Source organism: Lycorma delicatula, chromosome 6 (assembly GCF_047948215.1).
Source record: "Lycorma delicatula isolate Av1 chromosome 6, ASM4794821v1, whole genome shotgun sequence".
Taxonomy (NCBI): domain Eukaryota; kingdom Metazoa; phylum Arthropoda; class Insecta; order Hemiptera; family Fulgoridae; genus Lycorma; species Lycorma delicatula.
In genome coordinates this window covers 11,984,311-12,011,201 of record NC_134460.1, presented here as the reverse complement: position 1 = coordinate 12,011,201, position 26,891 = coordinate 11,984,311, and the positions used below count along the sequence as shown (strand labels likewise).

At 29.6% G+C, this 26,891-nt stretch overlaps 1 protein-coding gene across 2 annotated transcripts in view; it reads right to left on the bottom strand.

The window, feature by feature from the left end:
* Positions 1 to 26,891, bottom strand: part of Msp300 (Muscle-specific protein 300 kDa) — a 764,465-nt gene that overhangs the window by 430,955 nt on the left and 306,619 nt on the right. The window contains exons 3-5 of one of the 2 annotated variants that reach the window (XM_075369200.1): positions 26,680 to 26,811; positions 13,173 to 13,571; positions 2,291 to 2,410 (exon numbers count right to left, since the gene is read on the bottom strand). The exons of the other annotated variant lie outside the window; for it this stretch is intronic. Of the exons in view, the coding sequence (XP_075225315.1) occupies positions 2,291 to 2,410; positions 13,173 to 13,571; positions 26,680 to 26,811 (651 nt within the window). The remainder of the gene's footprint in view (positions 1 to 2,290; positions 2,411 to 13,172; positions 13,572 to 26,679; positions 26,812 to 26,891) is intronic. 2 annotated transcript variants of the gene reach the window in all.

Genomic DNA, 26,891 nt, shown 5'->3' with positions numbered 1-26,891 from the left:
ACTCCAAACGTGGCCTGCCTACACAATTTTTCCCTTCTACCTGTCCTTCCAATATTAAAGCGACTATTCCAGGATGCCTTAGTATGTGGCCTATAAGTCTGTCTCTTCTTTTAACTATATTTTTCCAAATGCTTCTTTCTTCATCTATTTGCCGCAATACCTCTTCATTTGTCACTTTATCCACCCGTCTGATTTTTAACATTCTCCTATAGCACCGCATTTCAAAAGCTTCTAATCTTTTCTTCTCAGATACTCCGATTGTCCAAGCTTCACTTCCATATAAAGCGACAAACATACACTTTCAAAAATCTTTTCCTGAGATTTAAATTAATTTTTGATGTAAACAAATTATATTTCTTACTGAAGGCTCGTTTAGCTTGTGCTATTCGGCATTTTATATCGCTCCTGCTTCGTCCATCTTTAGTAATTTTACTTCCCAAATAACAAAATTCTTCTACCTCCATAATCTTTTCTCCTCCTATTTTCACATTCAGCGGTCCATCTTTGTTATTTCTACTACATTTCATTACTTTTGTTTTGTTCTTGTTTATTTTCATGCGATAGTTCTTGCGTAGGACTTCATCTATGCCGTTCATTGTTTCTTCTAAATCCTTTTTACTCTTCTGAGTAATACTAAAATCAAATTTTATCACCTGAAAATCACTCAATAATATAGAAATATTAAGTATTTTATCCGATAAACACCGATTAAGTTCCTATAATTCATCGATAAATATTTTACGAGTTGAAACTTACATTTTACTTTAAATTTTAGTTTGAAATATCAGGAGAACATAATCTTTGCCTTTTTTTAATCAGCCATCGCCTTCCTAGACCCCCTGATCGTTCCCAATTTTCTGTGGCCCTTCTACCGCCCCCCCTGAAGGCCTTCAGCGCCCAAGAGGGGGCGTTATCGCTCACATTGAGAACGAATGGCTTAGGAAATACTTTAGAGAAAACAATTTTTAATCAAAACTCTTTTGACGTGATGTACGCGAGTCAATTTCACGACAAAATAGTTTTGTCAAAAGAACAGCTTATACTTGAAGCAAGACTGTCGGTATTCTCTTAGTATCAATATGGACATCGTGGAAGCAACACATTAAACCTAATTAATGTTTCGACTCAAAACCTTTTTCTTAAATTAACATTCGAATATTCCCTCAGGCTTTCTATTTCGTCGATTAAATTTTGAACACCTTCTTCTGAGATTACGGTGATTAATAGCAATTTTAATAAATATAAAATTACAATTGTATAATTTTATAATACGTACTCTACTGTATATATATTTATATTATACATGTACAACTGTAGGCCTAATGCACTCAATAATTACCTGTACTCGAAGGAGGTAAAGGTAAGAGAAGGATTGATATTTGTAAAAAATATTTTTCCCTGTGGTTTGCACTTTCTAACACTTATTTATAAGGACGCAGATAGACTTGTCTCAGAGCGAACTTCGATTGCCGGCCGGCACTTCATACAAACAGCTTATTTTATAAGTGCTCTCACAATTAGTCCCGTAGCTCGAACCGACGAAATCAAGATTGTTTTGTCTACAGTGTGCTTTAGGCGAAAAGGATTAGTAAGAGAAGAATATAAAAAAGTTCAATAAGCTCATAAAATGACTGAAGACGATTAAAATATGATATGATACATTTCCGACCAAAATTTTCAACATGTCAGAAACAAAATTTAACCCAAGTGTAAACTTTATTTAAAATATTCTTTGCCTGATCACCTAGTCTTATTTCATAAATCACAATCTTATAGATTTGTAATTACCAATTATATTGGTTATAAACTACAAAAACTTATATCTTCATTGCTGTGTTACGCATCTGTTTTCATAATTATAAAGTAAAAACATTATCATCTGTTGTACCACTGAACTGAATCCTAAAAAGATCTTTTGTAAGCATAGTTACAGTTTTACGAATTAAAGTTGTAATCATTTTATTATTAAGTAAAATTTTGAACATCAGTTCGTCATGATAGTCTACCTATAGAATAATAATTATTTTATCTTAATTATAATTATTCACATACAATATTTGTACCAATATAAATATATTTCCACTTAAAATTAAATAATATTTGCAGTTTAGAAGAACAGAAGTAAGAAGAATTATTTTTCCTGAAATTTGTATTAAAATTTTTTACTTACAAATAAAAGAAATATGATAAAAATTCTAAAAATTAAAGAATTAAGTTTAGAAATAAGCAAAAATAAACAGCGCCAAGAGCTATTTACAGTAGCTTTTAAAATGATATAGCAATATTGTACCTTTGTCTACAACTTTCAGACCTAAACGCCTTTTGTTGTGCTTCACCAGTTCACTTTCAATGGAATGCTTTCGAGTGATTATCTTCTGAGTTTCTACTGTTGTTATATTTGTATTAGAATCTGTATTAATTAAAAACTATTATAAATAAATTTAAAAAGAAGTCACATTATTTAAATTAAATCTTAAAAAATATTTTGTCCAAGAATTGAATTTACGAGAATAATATACAATAGAATAGTTGGCAAATGAAAAAAGAAACTTATGGCCTGTTTGGAAGAGTCCACGTTATGTGAAGACCAGCTCAATGGATCAGTTCATATCGGGACCCAAAAGGGGAGAACAAACTTAACAGTAAGCTAAACTACAATGTTAAAGTGACCGCGCGTAAAAACACTGATAATTAATTAGTAGCTAATATTTTAATATGTATAATTAAAATTTCGACAATATTTTATATTTCCCCTAAAATTATCGTAAATGATTTGATTGTTATTTTCTGCCCTTCCAAGCACTGTCACTCTAATATTCGTAGTTGCCGCGTTTCGGTGTACCTCCACTCTCATAAAACGTTTAGCACTTCGAGTGCTAAAAGTACCTTCGTTTTTGAGTTACTCGGAAACCCGAATATTAGAGTGACAATGCTAGGAAGGGCAGAAAATAACTCTCAAATTAATGTTTTATTAAAAGTCAGCGTTTTTAGAAAGGGAAGTTTTATAAAACATTTGCAGTTCATGCAAAGATATTATTACAATACTTCCTTCACGATGTCACTTTTGATTCCTTTTAGAATTGTCAAAACTTTTAATTAATTTTTGAAACTGTTTCTCTTAACGACAATGTTCATAGATTTAAAAAAATTAAGTTTTTATTTATAAATAGGTACAGTATAATACTTTTGGGTTTTATCTAAATGTTAAATTATAATAATTCGATTATTCAAAAAGTAAAATAAAAGTTGAAAACTACATTTTTTCACATTTCGACTTACTTAATTGAATCTACGAAGTATATAGTTAAAATACTGAATACTTTTCAACAAACGTTTGTTCAAAATTATAAATTAATAAATATTAAGTATGTATAAACAGAAGTCTAAGAAAGATATATTAATTCATAATTTGGCTAAAAAAATGTAAAAAAATCAAAATTGTTATAGTTTGCTTGATAAATCTTTTTGAAATTGTAACAACAAAAAAGGAGAGAAAATTCTTTATATTTGACGAAAAAAATAGAGTTATCCACGATCAACGGATGATAAGATGTGAGCTAAAAATTTTTTGCATAATCTAATGAAAAATGTTTCTTTCGTTATCTATTTAAAAAAATTAATAAAGATTCTATACTAATTTTATTTTAAACCCATTTTATTTTGCATACACAAGGTTGTTTAGAATTGTTATTCTTTATTTAATAATAAATTAAAATTTTGTTCACCAATATTATTTATTGTCGCGTTTAATTTGTGGTAAATAAAATAATACACTAACAGAATTTCAATAATTATAAAAAACTGAATTTTTACTGAAACATAAATAGCTCATTATTTGTATGAATATGCGATAATTTACTATCCGGACACTACAATTTAAATCGAGCAATGGAATGTAATTATTGTTCATAAATGTTATCTGTTAAATGGAATACTTAAATTATTTTGAAATGTAAGTCCTAAAAACCTTCTTGATATCCTTAATTCACAAACTGCCAGAAAAAAATAAGTGATGCACGAACTCGATTATCTGTAAGGTACTGATATAATACATACGTCACCTAACATATCGGCCTATTTTTTATTGTATATTTTTTTTTACAGTTATTCTGGTTATTTATTTCTGATACAGAAAAATTTAGAATAGGAAAGTCAACTGGTTGCGACATAACACGGGAGGAGCAGAATTGATTAAAATAGTTTTACTAGGATGAATAGAAGGTGCCAAAGAAAGAGAGAGTGTGAGAGTGTGTGTGTGTGAGAGAGAGAGAGAGAATATAGACGACGTAAAAGGAAATGAGAACCACAAAGATCTTAAATATTTAACTGGCAATAGAGGAGAACGAACATGGTACAGGAGACATCCTCAGGGCAAATGATATGTTGACGTAGAATGCTATCTCATACAGTTTTAATATTAAGTGTACAACAATTATGAACAACAGGAATATTTCTGATCATAAACTTAAAAAATTTATATGATTTTTTGCGTTATTTAAAAATAATGATATTTTTCTAAAATGAACATCAGTTTACTATTATATATATAATATATTAATAGCACATTTACATAAGTGAATAGTTCATGGATGCTACACAAGGCAACAAACTATTTTCTCTTTAACGACCAGTTTGTTTCATTACATTAGAAAGAAACACCTACAGAATATCACGGAGTAATGTCCTGAAAGTACAAAATGATACTGAAGTAAGGATAAAATGCCAACGGCTTAGCAGAAGCCATGTTTAATAAACCGGTTTTGTTAAGTTCAATGAAGTTTAAGAAACTTAAGATAAAATTTCTCCTTTCGATAGTCGGCTACAATTTGCCGTTACAAATAAGTTACACGATATATATAATCTTTATAAAATAATATTGCAATTACGCTTATATTGTCTTGAGAAATTTTAAAATGCTTAAAAAAGAAAATAGATTTATTTAAAGCGTTTTAGCTTTACAAAGTTCCGTCACAGATTTATTTCTGATAAATAATTAGGATTAAAAAATACTTATCATCCATTTAAATTAGAAAATTGATAAATAATATAAATCATTCTGTATATTTAATCTACATATATTATTATTATTTATTTTACTTAAACATAGAGTAATTTTACTGACGCCATCGGGTTATATTTTCGAATAACGTACTTGCAAAAACCTTATATTTACTAATGGAAAAACAACTAAACTGATTGTTGAATCCCTTATAAGTTGATAATAATTATAACATTTATAAATTTTAATTAATTTTGATGCGATAGTTATGGAAACAAATAAACGAGACTTTCTCATTATCTTGTCGATCAAGTTTTTAATTAAATTATCATATATATGAATAGCAATTAATTGAAATTATCATATAAACTTTTAATCGGTTCTTTTAAAAAAATTGGATTCGAAATTTGAAATTATAACCATTGATAATCTAAAATAAATTCCCTTATTAATAAACAGAAATCAGAAGATTTCGACCAGAACAAATTTTTAAATTAAAAAAGATAGTTATATAAAACTAGCAAATAAAATAGTAGGCTTGATTTTTGTACATTTAAAAAAGTAATAATTCTATCGATTAAGATTCCATTTACAAAATTTTATAAGATTTTTGGAAAGATAATCATCTAACGTCGGGAAAACTAGACAAATAGTAATAAATATAACCTCTAAAGTTAAATTTATGGGAAATCATTGAAAAACCTTTTAAGACTGTAACTGAAGTTGGACAAGGAACGGGAGGACTATCTCATCTTTTTTTCGACTTTGATAAGAGAAACTTATTAGAAAATTAAAAAACTTCAAAAGGAATGTAGAATCTATAAATATGTAAAACTTAGAAAAATTAACTAATATATAGGCTATTTAGGTTATTTTATAGGGGGCAGATTTATCTATAACAGAAAACATTAAAATGAAATAAGAACTTCTCAAAGAAGCAGCACAAAAAGTAAGTCTACTGATTTCATTTGAAAAATAAAAACATGCCCACTGATAAAAACACATCAGCAGTACGAAAAAAAGTTGCAGAAACAATAGGAAAACTGATAATTATAAATATTTTGGAGAAAACATCAATCTAAAAAATGAAATAGGCGGTTAAAATGAGAACAGAAAAAATTAAAAAAAGCTTTTATGAAGGTAAGTACTTTATACGACAAAACATTTTTACTTAAAAACGTTAAATTAAGACATTATAACGCATTAGTAAGACTAGAAGTTCTTTATGGCTCATAAATATTACTTTTAATCGGTTATAAAGTGCAAAAAAAGATTAAGAAAAAAAAGAAAGAATAGTAAGGAAAGTAACCGGGACCTATCATTAACGAAGGGAATTATGGGATAAAATCAAACTTGGTACTCAACAACTTTTTTCGAAAAATAAAAGATGAAATTAGGAAAATAAGAGTTACTTTTCACAGCCACCTTCAGAGAGTGGTGTAAAAAGATTAAATACGTAACTGATAATAGGAAAAATGATCAAAATGAAGAAAGATTGGAAAGAACCAACTAGAAAAATCTACAAAAAAAAGAAGAAATTAACGGGATTATTAACACATTTTACATATTAAAAATATAATTATATATATTAATTAAACAAACTTAATTAATACGCTCGCTTCGCTCGCTAACCTTGACTGATTAACAGTAATGTTTGATTATTTAAATAAAACATAATTGGGCCGCAAGTAATCATGTTTATCATGAGGTTACGTTGAAGATTGCGGTTGCGTTATTCTTGCTCCGAGTATTCGTGGTGATTATTGTGGTTTTCATTAATAGTTCTGTTACTTTTTGAGATAATTATTTAGTTGAGGTGCCTCACCTCGAAATCACAAAAAAACATATCCAATCGTTGTAAATTCTTTTGAAATGTATTTTATGATGGAAAAGTAGATATTTTAATATCGATACACTCGATAATGCAGATTCCCACTTCCGGATAATGGATAATGTAGAATTCTTTCTTATTCACTGCACTACTTTTATTATTTATAATTTATTCATTACATTACATTGTTGTCTGTTATTCTCACACGGCGTCTAAGTTTTCTGAGTTTTTCTTTAAAGAATTTACAGTGTTCAATAAGTAAATAGAATGAACTACAATGGATGAAAAAAAAAAATCTGCTGGACCTGAAATGTATATGTAGAAATTGTGAATTTACATTTATTGAATTGTCTCAGTCGGTTGATAATGTGAGACGATTTTTTTACAATCATGGCATTTCGTCGAAACACAGACAATGTCCGTCGAAACACAGACAATCGTGTAATAACGAAATGAAGCTGAATGAAGATCGACACATTTTCCGTTGTAGAAAACGCCTTCGTTTACTTAACAAACATAAGAAATATGAAAGTAAACAGTGTAACGTAGCGATTTCGCAATAGGCCGATACATCGTTAGCCATCGCTACGTTAGGTTAGGTTATGTAAATTTTTACTGATTTTCTATTTTCCGACACCAAAAATACATCATTAAATGAATGAGTTTGATATGTTTTTTTTTTTGTGATTTCGGGGTGAGGCACCTAAACTAAATAATTACCCTTTTTGGTTTTGTTCGTTTTTAGTTATTTAGTGATGTTTTTAGTAGTTTTGTTGCGTTTTTTTGTTGATTTTTCATTTTTGTTTTTGTTGGGGCACTGTACTTTTGTTGTTCAGGTTACTGTATTTTGTAGTACGTTTATTTAGTTGTACGTTTTGTGTTCTGTTATTTTATATTACTTTACGTGTTTTTGAAGTTAATTTTCAGTTTTCGTGGTGTTATTTTATAATATTAAGTGTTTAGAAATTTATTTTAATAGATTAGCCCACGGTAACTAAGGCTTATTTACCTAGTTACCCAGGTGTTCGATTTGTTTACTGCTTTAGATGGACATGTGTGGAATTAATTACTTTTTCGATTAATTACTGTTGATTTTCGTTTTTATTTTTGGTTTCTTTTAATTTGCCCAGAACGGTCACCCAGAACGGTCAGAGAGTGCGATTCGACACGATGAGGAGGGATTTTCTCCGGTAGTGGGACGACGGCCCCTCAGAAGGGAAGTTTCTCGTGTCCAGGTGCGGGACGCTCTCTCCGATAGTAGGACTGTGAAAGCCTAGCGAAGATGGTAATAGAAGAGATTCGACGTGCAGATCCGCTGGTAACCAAGCGAAAAGAGAAGAGGGGAGAAGCGTCGGCTCGGCGACGGCAGAAGACAGTCGACTCACCGGTTCTGGCCTCTGTGGGTGTCTCGGGTAGTAGGGCCCTTGAGAGAGATTTTCCGTCCCAACCAATGAAGATGGGTGACGACGTTGAGGACGATGGACCGAGCCCCTTGAAAACGGTGGGGAAACGCAGGCTGCGGCTTTCCCCCCCTCCCCCCGCGTCACAAACAACACAGGAGAAGAAAAAAATCCAAGGCCGGCAGTAGGAGTTCCTTGTCCTCCTGAGAGGACGCCGCCGATCTCGAACGTGGTTCTGTTTCCTTAATGGAAGAGGGGGAAGCGAAGCCGGAGGGTGGTGCAAGTGCGGATCATCGGAAACAGAAGAAATGTTTGGCGTTTAACAATGGAGTTTTACTCCGGTATGTCAAAGAACTGAACTTACTTGTCCGCCAAAACGCGACTACTCAACTGGAAATAAAGGAATGCTCCCGCAATATGGAAGGCATTGCCCGTGTGGTGGAAATATTTAAAGAGTACTTGACGATACACCTGTGGGGTCTCAGCCAAGGCGGCCTGCACAACTGAACATGGTGGGTGAGACCACACAGACTTACTTCATCATCACGGATGTGGCCTCTCACAAACACCGGACATGGGCCTGCGGCAGAACATGGCTTGGACGGATGAGGATCTAAGGCGGACGCAGACCTCGAACGGCTGGTTTGAGAGACTGGCCTGAAGACATCTTGCAATCTTCAGCCCTAATAGAAGATGCTACAGAATTGTTGGAAGAAGGCGTTGGATCCGTTTGTATTACTGATATGGAGGTTAGGGTCGTCGACAACCCTCAAAACGCTATTATGTTCCAAAGGGCTCCGTGGATTCGAGACCTGGCTCGTGCCGATAAACTGAGAGTGGGTCAGGTCCTTTTTGAGCGATTTACTACCCGCGGAAGATGATGCGTGTAAGGTAGATCTTGGAAGGACGGATTACGTTTTAGTAATCGATTCGACGGTTGGGGATCTTGGGATGGCCTAGATCAGTTCCCCACTTGCTGAATGTTGAACTGAGTCGACCGGTCTGTTTCTACGGGTCGCCTAGGCGGATCGGACAGGTTTTAAGGCTCACCGTTGAGTATACGAGTAGGCGGGTAGGGAAGCGGCATTTTGTTCATTTGTTGCGTCCGTCTTCAACACAGTGATGCCGCAAAGCAAGAAGCAACCGGCGGAACCACTGACCGCCACGGTGGTGGTCAAGGCGTAGGGGAGATCCTACGCTGATCTCCTCCGCTCCGTGAAGGGTATAGTGTCACCGTGTGAAACTGGGGTCCTTTCCAAACAGAAGGGTCAGGGGGAGGATCTTCACCTCCGGCTGCGAGTCGGTGGTGGGGCGGCCGAGATTAAGCAGAGATATCGCCGAAAAAGTGGAAGGTGCTACTACGGCTAGAACGGGTGGTAGGAGGGTCCACGTCCTTGTTAAGGACGTGGATGCTCTCACGACGCATGATGAGTTTCTCAGAGAAATTCGTAAAATAACAGGTAGTCGGTCACTATAGATATTTTATCAATGCGACCGGCTTACGGCTCGACGCAAATAGTAACATTAAGAAGTGTGCCTCCCATCCTTGCGGGCAAACTGCTGTCTGATGGATGTGTTCGTATTGGGTGGGTGGCCTGTCGGGTGACGAAGTGTGTCTCCGACGAACTCTGGTTTAGATGCTGGAGTCCAGGCCACAGGGCCAAGTTCTGTAATGGCGCAGATAGAAGTAGCCATTGTGTTATGTGCGGTAAGGCCGGCCATATACGTAAAGATTGTAAACAGGAGCCTCGATGTACATCCTACAAGCTGTACAGTCATGCGCCCAGAGGTCGAGGATGCAAGGCTGGTCCATCTGCTTCACAGTAATGTCATGGTGTCTTTGAGGGACAGCTCCACCCGGGAGGGGTGGGAAGCTTCGGTCTTCCACCTTTAATGATCGGGTAGGGACTTCTCTGGGATTCCATTGGGGGAATATAAGACCGTAGTCACAGTGGGGGATCCCTTTGGGGGTTCCCCACCAGAGGCGAGGCGTCAAGACCGGAGTTCCGGTGGAGAGTTTCCTTTTGGGAACGCCTCATTTGAGGCATGGCATGCAGAGACAAGAGTCCCGGCTGCCTAGGCGGGGTCTTGCGTCCTTCTGAGGTAGTTTGAGGCGAAGTCACCTTCTGGGGGCTGAGTTTATGCTCAATTGTGTGTCCAGTTCCGGGGTGAGGGCGGGGAAACTACAATTTATAAAAAAATTGCAATAATTACTGAATTTATTATTAAAATACTCAAATCATTACTGTGTTAATTAGTCAAGGTTAGGGAGCGAAGCGAGCGTAGATTAAATTTGCGTAAAATATATATTACAAAATAAATAAATATAAAAATGGTAATATATTTGGTGATATTAACAATAACTCAAAGTTTGCAATTTATTGGTTGAGGGGCAATACGTAAATACCGGAACAACTTCAGAAAGAAGATTAAAAAATTTTAATGTTTTCAAAAGGAAAACAACCAAAAGAACATCTAAAGGGGAAAAGATAGTCAGAAAAAAAATTATTTCTTCTAAGATACGAAAGGAGAAAAAATAAAAAGGACAAAAAAACAATATTTTCATACTCTGTGGTTGGCCGACAACGAAACAGATTAAAAATATTATAAATATAATATGTGGTAAGTTGTATATGAAAATAGATAATAATAATAAATAGGGAATTAATATGTAGTATATTAAAAATCACATTGGTATTATTGGATAAGGAAATCTGAATAAAAAGTAAATATGCACAAAATTGATAAAAAAAAAAACTAATTATAATCTAACATAAATAAGTAAAACTGTAAATATATTTATTTATTCTATTATCAAAAAAAAAAAAAAAATTTGCCACATTCTTCTGATAGGGGGAGTCTATCAAATAGACAGTCGATAGATATACTAACGATGAGTAAAATGAATTTCGCAGAATATTTAGTTTATACTATAGATAAATTGTGAAGTTGTTAATTTTAAAGAATAAGAGAAACTGTTCTTTTAATTTCCTGCTATGTAAAATATACTAATTTAAAACAAATATTAGTTATTGACAACTACTGTTTTAAATTAAATTCATGACCTATCATAAAATATGTATTAATGCATTTCCTTTAAATCATTTTACTGAAAAATTATCATACTTTCGTTTAATTAATATTAGTGTTTATGTTATCTTTAAAACAAAATTACTAGATATCTTTTTATCTTACTAGATATCTTCTTTTTTTTCTTCTGTTAGGATGATAAACGCTTCTGGGATTTCATTCGTAACAAAATTAAAGATTTTGATTCTTTTTAACAAATCGGTGTTATGCATTATTCTTAAGTATTATTTTTGTGAAAGATCTTAGGACACCTTCAAAAATTTAGAACGAGTTTTGAAAAAATAAAAACAATAATTTGGTCGACAAGAAGGGGCTTACTGGACTTTCGTTGCAAAAGACTTTTCTATAAATTTACTTAAAAATTAAGATACTTTCTTTTATAGAAGAAATATTACTCTATCGTTGAATTTTTAATAATAAAAAAATAAATAATCTGAACTTTTTGGATCCCCGTTTAACATGTAAAAATAATACTTATATGGTCAATTTTAATTCACATCTATTTTGTACTGATTTTATTAATTTTACACCAACATAAATTTTCTACTTATTTATTATCAATTCATATATTTTATTACACAGTTTTTACGCAGTAATGAAAAGTTTAACCAATTTTTTTTTAGTAATTAATTTTAAATTATAAATAACTATGATTTATACTTTTTAATGCTACTCCGATCAAGGTTTTCCCGCTATTTCCAATAATTCTTTCAGGAAAATGATGAGCAATATTTGTTTCAATGGAATATCACATCTATCCATTTCTATGTAATATATATTTCATTTCTATTTATAGTTTTATATATATATTTTTTTGTTCGCGTATATATATATATATGTGAATAAAATAGTTTTTATTGCAAAATTTTATGATATGGTTACAAAAATATTCAGTATGAAGTATTTAGGAGCAGTTGGTATTTCTTTCCAAGAAAGGTAATAAATTTTAGAGTTCGAATATAACAAAATTAATGATATAATAAAAATTAATGTTATTTTGATTGCTTAAAGAATTTTATTAGATGCAACAAAGCAATAATTATTTTTAATCGCGATAAGGAATCGAGAAGATTTGTTACGGTAGATTTAAGATATAATTAATACTAACGAATTTGGGTTAGCTTTAGGTTGAATTTTGTAATTCGTATTATAATTATTAATAATAATTAAGAGAATAGGATCCTAAATCATTTTCATTTTTCTCTATAGTACTTTAAAAAAAGCGATGAAATTAAACAAAATAATTGTGTCAACAATGTATTAGAATTAACTCATTAATAAATAAAATATATAAGTCATGTCTATCCTGTGTTGAGGATGTTACTAAGTTTTTATGTTTTCTGTAAACGGATTACAGGGTTAAAATGTTTTTAAATCTCTAAGATTTAGGTTAAACATTTTTAATACGTAGAATTAAGATCGTAATCAAACTAAGATAAGAGTTAAAATATAGTTATTTATTCCTTTTTTAAGCAAATTCAGGTTAACCGTCCAATTACAAGATTTTTGTTTAAATGAGAAAAATGTCAAAGCCTGGTTAGGACTTCCCGGGTGAAAGACAGAGATGCTACCACTCTGCCATGGAGATCGGCAAAATATAATAGCATGAAATTACCTTTAGACAGTGAGTATGCTGCAAGTCATAAAAATATTACCGATTAATTTACCATTACTTTTATAAATAGAAGCAGTCTTGCTATAGAAAAATATTATCGATAATATTTGATAACTTTTAATAAAGACACATTTGAAGAAATAGTATTGACCATTTAATATTTAATAATAATTTAAAAAAAAAGAAATACGTAAAATAAACAGGTATTAATAATTTTAAAAATAAGTCGTTAATTACCTTTCATTTCAGCAATATGTGAATCGTATTGAGATTTACTCCGGACATAATCCAGTTTTGAAGAAACTCCTTGAAGCGAATGCGAACGAAAATCGTGATACCATTCAGCAGATTCGCCTCCAGATGATCTTGAATCAAGATGATCTAACGAAGCGACAGATGAAGATCTTGAATGAGGCATTCTTTGACTTTGATAAGCGGAATCTTCTCTAGTTAACTGTTCTTCAGACGGTGTTCTACTCGCCATTCTATATTCTCTAACAGATTTATGCAACGTAATTCTTTCCAATTGAACAATTTTTCCGACCGAACTCGTATCACCTTCTTCAGTAACTTTTTCGTACGTTTCTTCAAACGAATCATGAATGCTACTGGATGGTGATGACAATTCTGATGTATCTATTTGTCGAAATAAATCCAAAATTAAAATTATGTTCACGCTTTAGTGTAATAATTATATTTCTTTAAGATTACAGAATATAATTGACCGGATTGTTTAATCTAAATCCTAAATGCATGGGTATGTGTTTAAATATATATATATGCAACCATGCATTTACATTTTTAAAATGATCAACCAATGATAACATACAAAATAAGTACTAGCTTATTTTTCAAGTGCAACAATTGAATAAATGTATAAAAAATCATTCACTTTCACCCAGCATGATATTGTTTCGTTTTTTAAGTATGAATGAGTGTAATTGTTATTTATATATATAAATATATATATAAAATATTTCTTTTGTTAGTGAATTCTTTTTCCTTTAGAATTCTAAGTTTTAAATTAATGAATCACAGGGTTTAAATTATTAAAAAAAGTAATTAAAAAAAAAACATATATATACAATAAATATTGAATTAATGTGGTGTTTGTTATGTTAAGCCAATTAATAATGATAATTCCAGAATTCTTTCCCTTAAAAATTCCCGATAAGCTAAATGATTTAAAACTTAAAAAAAGTTAATTACGGTGCAGAGAATATTTTCTATATAAAAATGTTATATTTAATATATAACGCCCAGGAGATGAAAAAATATATTTTATTATTTAGAGATTTTAAAATTTGTGTGTAAAAATATTTTTGAATATTATTAATAAGTCCACCTGAAAGGATAAGAAAAAATTATTTTTCCTCTCCTTTCCTTATAAATAATTTTATTTTAAGACTATAACTGAATTGCTGCAGCAGCATAAATACGCTGCTCTACTTTCCCTTTACAGCAGCTATAAAGAGAAAGTATAACGATCGGCCGGAATTTTGGGCATTGGAGTTTATCCAAACAGCGATGTTTCAAGATCCTCCTTAGTCCAAAAAGCACAACAATAGTTAGAGAAATTTCCAGAGATGTATGTATATAGATATACTTCTTAGTCTGTTTTTTTATTAATATCTTCGGACTGAGACAACATAAAATCTCCCAAAAGTGTTAAAAAATTCCTATATACGAGATGTTACTGATATTAAATTTTGAACAAAATTAAAGTACGGGGAGGAGTAGAATTCATAGTTTTTATTTTTTTACGTTTTGTATAGTATGTTTTGAAAATTCCAAAATTTTAAGTTTATCGAATTATTCAATATTATTTACATATATTTCTTAATGTTTTCATAAAATATTACGTAGTTAAAATTTTAAGAGCACTTAATAATATTTCCCAGCTATAAAATAATAACGTAATTGCTGTTCATAAATCGGTCTGAATATTGAATTACTTGAAAGTGCATTCGTTAATAACACATTAAATATTTATTAATATGATTAGGGGCCAACTTTTACATATAAAATAATTAATAAGTTACGTTAAGAAATAAAGCTTTAATAATTTTGCTGCAATTTTTTAACCATAAAAAATTGTTAACAAAAAATAATTAAATAGAAAATTTTTGGAAAACAAAGACTATTTTACCAAAATCTTTCTCAGCACAAAAATAAATTAATTTATATTTTTTTAAAAATTAATAATTGTTTTTTTTTTTTCATTTATTTAATCTTGTAATAAATGCTATTTTCTTTAAAATTTTTTACCGACACAGATAGACATAGTAAACTACAGTTCAATAAACAGCAAAAATACTTACCCATTATTAAAAGTAAAGTGAATTTGTAGGTTACCCCAGATTAACAGTTAACTGTTATAAATTAGCCCACACAAAAAAAAACCAAGAATAATTTGCTAATTAAAAAGCACGGAACATTCTTTCATTGTAGTTAGAAATAAAATGAATTATTACTCGTTTAATAATTTTTATAAATATACATCCGTAGTATTTTTATCTTAACAGTAATACCAACTTTATTATAATATACATTACTTTTTTTATTAAATTAGTATACTTCCGTATTCTACTATTCTACTTATTATTTATCGATTTTATATAAATGTAATAAAATACTTTTATTATTTTTTTAATACGGTAAAAAAATTAAACAGACATCAAATTTTTGGTGTAAGATATTAAGAATTTTGGAAAGTTAATTAATACGCGGTAAATACAATATACACTTTAAAAATAGTTAATTAGTTATCTGTAGACTATTTACTTCACTCAACTAATAAGCAAGTCACATACAATATATATGAATAAATCATGAACTATTAAGTTTTCATGACTAAATCACTTTCTATTATGTGAACATAAAAAATATTTTTTTTCTTCAACTACATTCAAATAATTTTATAACAACCGATGATAAATATATATTTTTTTTAAATTTTGTATTTTTTTGTTAAGTATCTTTACATTTATTGAACATATTTTCATGATAACGCAAGAATTACAAGAACATTAAAATTAATATTTTATATACACGTTGTTTTATACCAACAATTACGTTTACATTTACTATGTTGAAAAATAAACGTATTCCTATTTTCTCCAAATACAATAAAATATTGATCTGTTACTTTAAAATAACTTTTTAAAGGCGACATAATTGAATTAAAATATATATATAAAAGAACATGTAAATGATTCATAATCAACGCCCAGCAAAAACTACTGAAGAAAACTTTATGAAAATTTGAATGCACGATTCTTACGGCTTAAGTGCACACTAAAAAATAATTTTTTGAAATCCTAAGTTAGAAAAGTTAAAATGAAGTAACAATGAAATTTACTATTTTTTTTAATTCTCTAACAAATGAAAATGTCATCTTGAGTTTTGATGTGCGTATTCTTCATGTGAATATCTAAAAACCGATTTCTAAATCTTTCGAAATTCCAAGTTTAGTGCTAAAATGGAGTAAAATTAAATTTTACTATCATTTTAATTTTTCTGTAAGAAATTTCGTTTTTTGGATGAAGATATCATCTTATTTTTGGTGTGTGCAATCTTAATATAAATATCTAAAAACGATTTCTAAATTTTTCGAAATTCGACCTTGAAAGGGGTGAAGAAAGGAAAAAAATTCCGAACAATGATCACAAATTTTCCACGTTTCCGACAAAAAGAGATATTCACTGGATTAAGGCTCGCAAATACTCTTCAGGTATATATATATATATCTAAAAACAATTTTCAAGTTTTTGAATTAAAATTTTTTAAGGGACAAAAAACAATTTTTTTTTGCATTTTTGACGATTTATGCTGCCGTTATTGAATCAATCTTTATGAAATTTGGTAAAATTGTAATTGTAATTTACGTTTGTAATTCTGATTGTATATTTGGCGAGCGAAGTCGCGACGAGAAATCTAAAAACCAATTACTGGGTGATGTACTGACGAAAGTGTTGCTTGAGGAAATTACAATACACTGATAATTTTTATAAATTGAACAGGCTTTAATTTTTATTTATCACTATTCTCACAAACATGAGTTTAATGAACAGAGGAGGGTCCTGGGGGCAAATCCCCCTGATCGACTAAACATCCCCTGATCACGATGGGAAACGCAAGTAACCATACGGCGCAGTCGACTCAGTAAGAAGGTTACTGGTATATATACATACACACACAGGTACAAAGATACACTACAACTTTAAAAAAATTGTTTTTAAGTCATCAAAATAATACAGGCATTATGAGTCAAAAATAAAATCGTAGAGCGCTTATATTATTTCAGGTAGAAAAGAGGTAAAATATTTATTTAAAAAATTCTCTAGTATTAGTTATTTTTGGTCATTAATGCCACAATTGTAATAAATAATACCCTACGTTTTTATATTTACTCAAATAAGAAATTTCTATATGGCCCAAAAATTAATAAAAGTTTTATTATTGTTATTATTATAACAGAATATCACTCGTTTTAATAAACAAATGAATATTTTGTCACCATATTCCTAACGTAATGAAAAGAGAAATTTTATTCAGTGTAATCCATTCTAAAATTTGTTTATTCTACTTTTTTTAAATATCAGTTCAATAATATGAGTAATGGAATGATAAATTATTATATTTTGAGGGAATGAGATTATATGCAAAATTATAAACCACATAAAATCTTTTCTTTTCTCTATTTCTGTTTAGCTTCCAGAACAACCTTAAGGTATTAAAAGGATGAATGAGGATGATATGTATAAATGTAAATGAAGTGTAGTCTTGTACAGACTTAAGTTGACCATTCTTGATATGTGTGGTTAATTGAAACCCAACCGCTAAAGAATACCGGTATCCACGATCTAGTATTCAAATACATATAAAAGTAACTGCCTTTACTAGGATTTGAACCTTAGAACTCTTGACTTCCAAATCAGCTGATTTGCGATTCTGAGTTTAACCACTAGACCAATCCGGTGGGTACATAGAAAACTTTAAATCAATTGATTGCAACTTTAATCTATAAGAAAGAACAGTTTGAGTTAAATAAAAGTTTTTTAATTATTATTAATAATAATATTTTTAAAATTGTTATTCAAATATGTACAAGTAGGAAATAAAAGTAAACGAAAATATGTGGTATAAATCAATCAACGGTTAATTAAACTAAGATATTTATTCTAATGAACAAACCGAACTAAATGTAACTTAAATTAAATTTTTTACTCAATAATATTTTCAAAAATAATCTTCCAACTAACATTAGTGTCAATCAAAGATTGAAAATATTACGAAATAAATTATTAAATAATATTAACATTCAAAACCAAATTTCGTTCGGTTTTATATTTATACGTATATCTTTTATAATAATAATTTAAAAATTAATTTACGAATGATTAACAATGATTTTTTTTAACTCTGTTATCTTATATATTTTAATTAGTTTTAACTGAGTAAAAAAATCAAATACGGATAGATGTGCATTTAAATATCTATTTATATCCGATTACTTTTTTTTTTTTGTCTTCAGTCATTTGACTGGTTTGATGCAGCTCTCCAAGATTCCCTATCTAGTGCTAGTTGTTTCATTTCAGTATACCCTCTACATCCTACATCCCCAACAATTTGTTTTACATACTCCAAACTTGGCCTGCCTACACAATTTTTCCCTTCTACCTGTCCTTCCAATATTAAAGCGACTATTCCAGGATGCCTTAGTATGTGGCCTATAAGTCTGTCTCTTCTTTTAACTATATTTTTCCAAATGCTTCTTTCTTCATCTATTTGCCGCAATACCTCTTCATTTGTCACTTTATCCACCCATCTGATTTTTAACATTCTCCTATAGCACCGCATTTCAAAAGCTTCTAATCTTTTCTTCTCAGATACTCCGATCGTCCAAGTTTCACTTCCATATAAAGCGACACTCCAAACATACACTTTCAAATATCTTTTCCTGACATTTAAATTAATTTTTGATGTAAACAAATTATATTTCTTACTGAAGGCTCGTTTAGCTTGTGCTATTCGGCATTTTATATCGCTCCTGCTTCGTCCATCTTTAGTAATATTACTTCCCAAATAACAAAATTCTTCTACCTCCATAATCTTTTCTCCTCCTATTTTCACATTCAGCGGTCCATCTTTGTTATTTCTACTACATTTCATTACTTTTGTTTTGTTCTTGTTTATTTTCACGCGATAGTTCTTGCGTAGGACTTCATCTATGCCGTTCATTGTTTCTTCTAAATCCTTTTTACTCTCGGCTAGAATTACTATATCATCAGCAAATCGTAGCATCTTTAACTTTTCACCTTGTACTGTTACTCCGAATCTAAATTGTTCTTTAACATCATTAACTGCTAGTTCCATGTAAAGATTAAAAAGTAACGGAGATAGGGAACATCCTTGTCGGACTCCCTTTCTTATTAGGGCTTCTTTCTTATGTTCTTCAATTGTTATTGTTGCTGTTTGGTTCCTGTACATGTTAGCAATTGTTCTTCTATCTATTATTAATTATAATATAGAAACTAATTTTAAAGTTGTCACGATAAGTATAAAAAATTGCACTCGCTTCCTCTTAACGATACGTAGAATATTATCTATCACTCAAGTACATATATAATTAAGGGATTGCACAGCAAACTGATAAAAAATTATTTTTAAGCTATATAACCGTGAAATATGCAACTATTGCTGTACACCTAATTGCATGTTATGAATAAAATAAAGTTAAAAGGAAATTAATCTCAAGTTCCAGATAAGTTTGTTTTAAAAAAACAATACTATAATTTGTTTTTTCGACAATAATAATAATAGTAGTAGAATAGAAACTATGCGTTTATTATTTTTAAATCTTTTGATTTTAATTTTGTTGTGTTGAACATTTTTAATACAAAGCTCTTGTCTTATTATAAAAAAATTTAAAAGTGGTGGAACATTTTAGAGTATTTCATATTATCATGAGACGTCTTGATTAAAATAAAAATTAATATAGATTTTAAATGATAAAATAAATAATTATTTATCTAATATTTTAAATTAACATAAAATATTCAATAAAAATGATTAAAAAAAGTCAAGAATATTTTTTTATTTATTTGTAAAATACATATTTTAAGGTATTTACATAAACAAATTTTCATTTTATATTTTTTAACAAATAATAATAAACCTGTTTAAAAAAAATTACTAATAGAATACATTTATTAGGAAAACATATATTTCAAATAAACTTTTAGTTATGAGGAAGAATAAATAAAATAGTATTAATTTTCGATTAGGTTGATATTTCAAGGTATAAAGTCGGTTATTTTTTTATTTTGTTTAAGTAGTAAGTTATATAACCGTTTCTTCGCGTATTAAAGATTTCAAATTACAATTAAAAAGAAAATAAAAATTGTTTTTAACCCACCGGCTCTAGTGGTAAACTCGTCGTCGTAAATCAGCTGATTTCAAAGTTGAGAGCTCTCAGGTTCAAATCCTAATAAAGATAGTCGCTTTTATTCGGATTTGATTCTAAATCGTGGATACCGATGTTCTTTGGTGGTTGGAGACATTAACCGCACGTCTTAGGAACGATCGACTTCAGTTTTTCAATCAAGACTACGCGTTTACAGTCACAGTTATATTACAATGATAAGTCTCTAATGACTTTAATTGTTGACTATAAAATAAAAGCATTTAAAAAAAATTTGTTTATATTTCTGCCGAACCAAAATTTTAGAAATGTTGGGAAATATTCGAATATAAGAAGATTTTTGTACAATATGGAAAGGAGATAGGCTAAATGGAAAATCTTTTCCCCCCGGTTTCTAATTTTGTTCTCAGACCTACTTTAATATAACCACAGCCCCAAGGAATATTCAGAAGGAAATATTCACTACTGCATTTCTTTCCCCAACTTCGGTGAATAACCTTAACCAACATCGCGGACACCGCGCGCCACGCACAATTCGGTATGCAGCATGGTTCCCATGATATATATGGTAACATAAGCTCTCCGGGATGTTTCCCTATGCTGCATGAACCGATCGTACAAGAACACCATGCGTTCTTCGGTATCCTTCTCCCCTCAATATTCATATTCCGTGGAGGGTCACAGCGTCCTTACACACAAGTACGCCTTAAAACACCGTGATCGGTAAGGACCTGCGTCAGCTCTAACCCCAGTTCCCAGTGGGACAGCCATTTTTGGGGGTCCGGAATCAAGTTGTGGGTCCACTTTCCCTTTGTCAACTTTTTTCTCATTATATTGATCATTCTGGGCATCCGTAAATGTAGATGGAGGAATATTGTTTAAAGAAACCCCCTACATATATCCATAAATTGCGGGTTACATCTTGCGATTTGAATTAATTATTCTATTTTTTTTTTGAAAATCTAAAATAAACGGTTGAGATTTAATTATATAACGATTCCAAAGAAAATATTATGTGAAAATCCATTTCAAAGTTGATTATGATTAAAGGAAAAAATTAACTGCGACGTAACAAACTTTCAATTCGTTGTTTTAAAAAGTACCTAAGTTTTTTAATATAATTTTTTTTTGAAATAGAAAAGCGTTAATAGTTTCGTTTATTCAAATCATCGATGTCGAAATTTTCTCATACTACAACTAAAATTTCCGGGGTTCTACGTCAAGTAAATAATTTATGCGTAATTATGTCACGATCTCGAACCGAAATTAATACTAATACTAACAAAGTAACTCCATTTTAATTAAATTGGTCACTTTCACGAAATAAAACGTGGGAGCCGCGAAGCAAATGAGTATGAATTACAGTAATAATTTTTTTTTTTAACTTTTATGGAAAAGTCTGTAACCCTCATTTTAAATTGAATTAATTATTTAAATATATAATTCAATTTCATCGTTTAATTCTACGGAAAATATTTTTATGAAATTTAATATTTTAATAACGAAAAATTTGAAAATTAAATTGTTTTATAATTTAACAATGTACAATGTTACAAAAAAATGTTCATTTTTAAATTGTAAATGAAATGAATGAAAAAATTGTTAAAAATATATTTTCCTTTTTCAACAAATAAATAATCCACCTGATCGAATATTAACTATTACTGCATTTTTATTCCTACAAGTAAACTAGATTTTATTATTCATTAAAAATATCATTTACATGGAAACGTTAAATACATAAATGAAGTAAATACATTTTTAATTTCAATTAAATAGCGTATACGCGTACACTATTATTACAGATTTTAATCGATAAAGCACTGAATTAATTTTTTTCTTAATACTGTTTATTTTTTTGTGAAATATATAAAATATTTATCTGTTTACTTTACCGGTATACATTGGTGGTGTGGGTTCAATTAACTACACGTCTCAGGAATGTCGGCCTGAGTCTGTACAAGACTACACTTAATTTACACGCCATACAAATCATCCTCATCTCATTGGTCTGTGGAGGGAGTTACTTATTGTTTACTACTTGAACATATAGCAAAGCACGCATTAGGAACATAAATAAATATACATTTTATAATTTTTTAATACGTATTTTTGTGATATATATTATATATATATATATACTTATATATATGTAGTATTTCATCAGTATACAGGGATGTCATTCAATAAATAATTTTTCAACATAGAAAAATGAGTTTTAGTACCCAAGCAACTTCCGTTTAAAATAAAAAATGGTGACACATCATATTAAACACAATGCAATTAAAATCAGAAATTCAAGGTAAGAAAGCATGAAGCTACGACAACCGTTTTCATTTAATGGGTTTTAATATTTAATTTCAAAAGTGGTCTTCAGTACTTTCTTAAATTGCTGTTTGAAATTGTACGTGAAGAATATTAAACGGCTGTCATTTTTGTTAAGGTTATTTTACCCTGGAATTTATTTCGTCAAGATTTTGTTTTCCCTGCTCTAAAATTATTTGCACAACTCTACTCTTTTCGTACAAAATTTTTGAGTCTAATGAGGATTTCGGAGTTGCCTCCTTGGGGACTCGTTGGTGAGGTGCTCTCATACCGAAAAATAGATGGTTTCGAGGGAGAAGGATTTTCAAACTTTAATTTTTGAATTTATATATATATATAGGAAATAAATATATGCTCTGTTCATTTGTAGTTTGAAAGCGGTGGCGGCTCGCGTATAGGCACTGTGGAACTGCAGCACCCCTATTTCCACTTGATATTACCGATAACATTTATGTAATGAGTCCTTTTTTCTTTAATTCTTTCTTTATACTTGTAAAATATATAATCCTTAAGCTTAATGTCAGCATCTATCCCCCAGTTTATGAAAAAGATTCAAAAATCTTTGTATGGAACTGTGTGCTTCACAGTTACAGCGGCGTGGTGTTTGGCTATTGTACGCTTGCACACATAGGAAGATGCACGTAAGGCTGCTAGGGAGAGAGAGAACTGTCGCTTCCTCAGTGCCGACTCTAGTAGAAGGTAGTTTTTTTTTACTCCACGTGTGTATGGAACGTTCCCTTTTCTAGTTTAGTCGGTGGAAGGAATGCGATAGCGGTTTAGTTGTTTTTTCAATAGTGATCAGAAGATGGCAGAGAGCAAGGGCTCTTTGATCGCCAAATCTGTCCAAAAACACGCTGGAAGGGCGAAAGATAAGGTAATTAGTAATATCTAATTATTTGTTTCCGTGTACATAGGAATTTAAATTAAGCACCGTTGGATTGTAGTGTTTTTAACCGGACATCTTATTAAGTAATTATCTAATAATACTAAGAAATATTATCTATATTGACATTTTATTATTTATTCGGTTAAACCGAATACGGGTTTAAAACACAATGTGCTTATACACCGTGTAAAATATTTTTGAATGAAAGTGTAGATTATTATTCTGCTACCAGCTATTCTATTTGATTCTTTTTTCCGGTTCTTTTATTTTACAGATAACTTTAATCATGGCCTTGAAAGGGTTCAAAAAAAAATATCTACTAATTTTACCCTCACTAATTTTAGCTAAGAGCAGCCACTGTTTGAAAACTTTCGAGAAAATTCAATTAATTAAAACGTTAAAAAACGTTTACTCTACGGATAGTATAACTAAGGTCAAACGAATTTCTCTTTTTTATTTTTTTGTATTCAAGCTCATATGCGCGTGAATCTACATCTGTGTACGAGTATGCGCGTGAATGAGTCAGTCGAGTGACAGAGACAAATAAACCAAGTTTAGTAAATGGTCGTTCACTACGACAGTACAGGTTTATGTTGTAGTTCTTAACATCAGTAACGTTAATCCGACCTTGACATATTTACCAACGATAAAACCTAATACTGCTTGTATAACAACAAAAAATTCCGAAAATAAATTACAAAGCTTGATTAACTTGACAAAAACAAAATACTATAAGTGTTCAATTATTAAAATTGGGTTTACTTATTTAGTTTTTAAAAACTATGTATCATATTTATTTTTGTAACTAATAAAGAAGTCATAAATTAAATAACCTTTTCAACTATAGTTTTATTAGCAATTATTTCATTTTATATGCCTTATTATTTGTAAAACAAACCAGTACTAAACAATAATTCTAATCTTGACTTTAACAATATTTAAATTTTAAAATACTGCTCATTAATACGTCATTTAATTCAATATGTCATCAATCAATTTACCAGTTGTTTCTACTGATAGAACTGAAAGTGGAATGAGTTGGACGATAAGCCATTTAAATATATAAAAAAAAGCATGTTAACAAAAAATTATTTTTCAGTTTCAATTGAAAAATAATTTTTTTATGTATAATCATAATTTCAATTACGATTATACAATTAGTCGCTTTTATTCGGATATGAATACTAGACAATTGATACCGGTGGACTTTGGCAGTCGGAGTTCAATTAACAATCTAAAGGAATATTCTGCTTGAGTCTGTACAAGATTAAATCACCTACATGTCATACATATCATCCTCGTATCCTTGGGCCGTGAGTGGGTTACTTATTGTTCACTAGTTGAACAGACTGCAACGTATACATTAAGAAAAATTTTAAATTATGATTATTTTAAAAATAGATTTCAAGTAACTTGAAAATAATTTCTTATTAATTTAAAAAAAAAATTGATTGTTTTACTTTTATTAAATTTAAAAAAAAAATAATAATAAATAGATTTCTATGTAAATGAATTGGAACTATCATTTAGTGTCTTTTATATCTCAAAATCTTCAAAAGTTGAAAAATTTATCTGTAATTACATTACAAAAAAATATAAACGTAATTGAAAGTAAGCCTGTAGTTTCCTTGTAAGTAAGCCTGTAAGAGTAAAAATCAAATTCATCTTTTATAATACAAAAAGATTTGATTGAAACTATTCTGAAGACGGAAATTTTAATTAAGAAAAACAAATATTTTAAAACAACTGATTAAAATATCTCCATAGCAACGTAAAATGAATTAAGTTCAACAATCAAAAACGTTTTCTTTAATTTTTATTTTACCGTTTCACGAACTTGAAAGTTTAGCATCTCTACATTTATTTTTGTAAGATGCAATATTATTTCCTTTTTTTCGTGGAAAACAGTTAATATTTTCATTAAAAAAGGAATAATTTTAAAAATCTTAATACATACAAGACTTTTCGATGAATTGTAAAATTTTTAATTTATATATTTTTTAATAATTGTAATTAATTAGGTTTCGCATACTCCATTACATTGAATTTTATAACGTTAGTGAGTAATTCAAATAATTTCCAAAAATTAAACATCATTACAGGAAACCATCAAATAAAAAAAAAACATTTTTTAAATTCCATAGTAACGTAAGTTTAAAAATATCAAAATTAATTAGTTTTCTATTGTACATCTTAATTGGAACCAATTATACCGGGAAAAATTCAAATAATATTTAAATGAAAAATTTTCTCTCTCAAATAATTACAAAATAAACCTCTTCAACGGAGAGGTAGTTCATTTAAGGTGAAAAGAAAGAAGTCATTAAAAAATTTCGAATTTTAAACTCTTTAACGATAAAATAAGGTAAATTAATAAAATGATGTTTAAAAATAAAAATAATTATAATATAGATACAATAATCATATTCTATCTATCTGACTACAACGAAAATATAATAGTCACGATATTGTATTAGCTATGCGTTATCCTAACAAATAAACGAAAAGTTACGTTTTTTTTTTTAAATATATTTATGGCTAAATACTCCTTGTAGAATAATTTATGTTTAACAAGAATAAACCAAGAGTGGAGAGATTTATTACACGATAAAAACTTCGATATCAGATAAAGCACGGGATAAGAGAGAAGCGGTTTTAATGGTCAGATTAATTCTAGAAAGAAAAAGATATGAAGATAAAGCTATCTATTTTCATGGAATTTATTGATATTAAAAACCCCATTTATCAATTAAATGAAAAGCAATGTTTTTTCTTTAAAATTTATTCATAGAAATAGGAGTTATTCATAATTTAAAAAAAAATTACGTGTAATAATAATAACGAAAAATAGGTTATGAAATCCTCCAATCAGTAAAATAAATCCTCTACATATGTCGTAATAATCAATATTATAATAATAGATTTTTAGTAATTGTTGGTACAAATTAAATCTAGGTTTAAAATTAAAATAAGTTAAAATCAATTAGTAATTATAAGTTTATAATTAAATTAATCATTATACAAAACAATAATAATCTTAAAGAATACAATTATTAAAGCGTGAACTTAATTTTTTTTTTTTTTTTTTTGTTAAAAAGTTCATTAACCTTTTCGTTTAGGAGATGAAGATGTTGTTTTCAATTTTACATAATCTCTCGGTACTTGTGTTTCTCCTGTAGTTAACAGACGTCGACGTCTTTGTTCCTCTTCCATACGACGCTCCATTTCAGTGACGTCAACTGTTTAACGACAGATATGTCAGTATCACAGACAAACCGTCTCCTCTTTAAACTATTACTTAATGAAATATATATATATA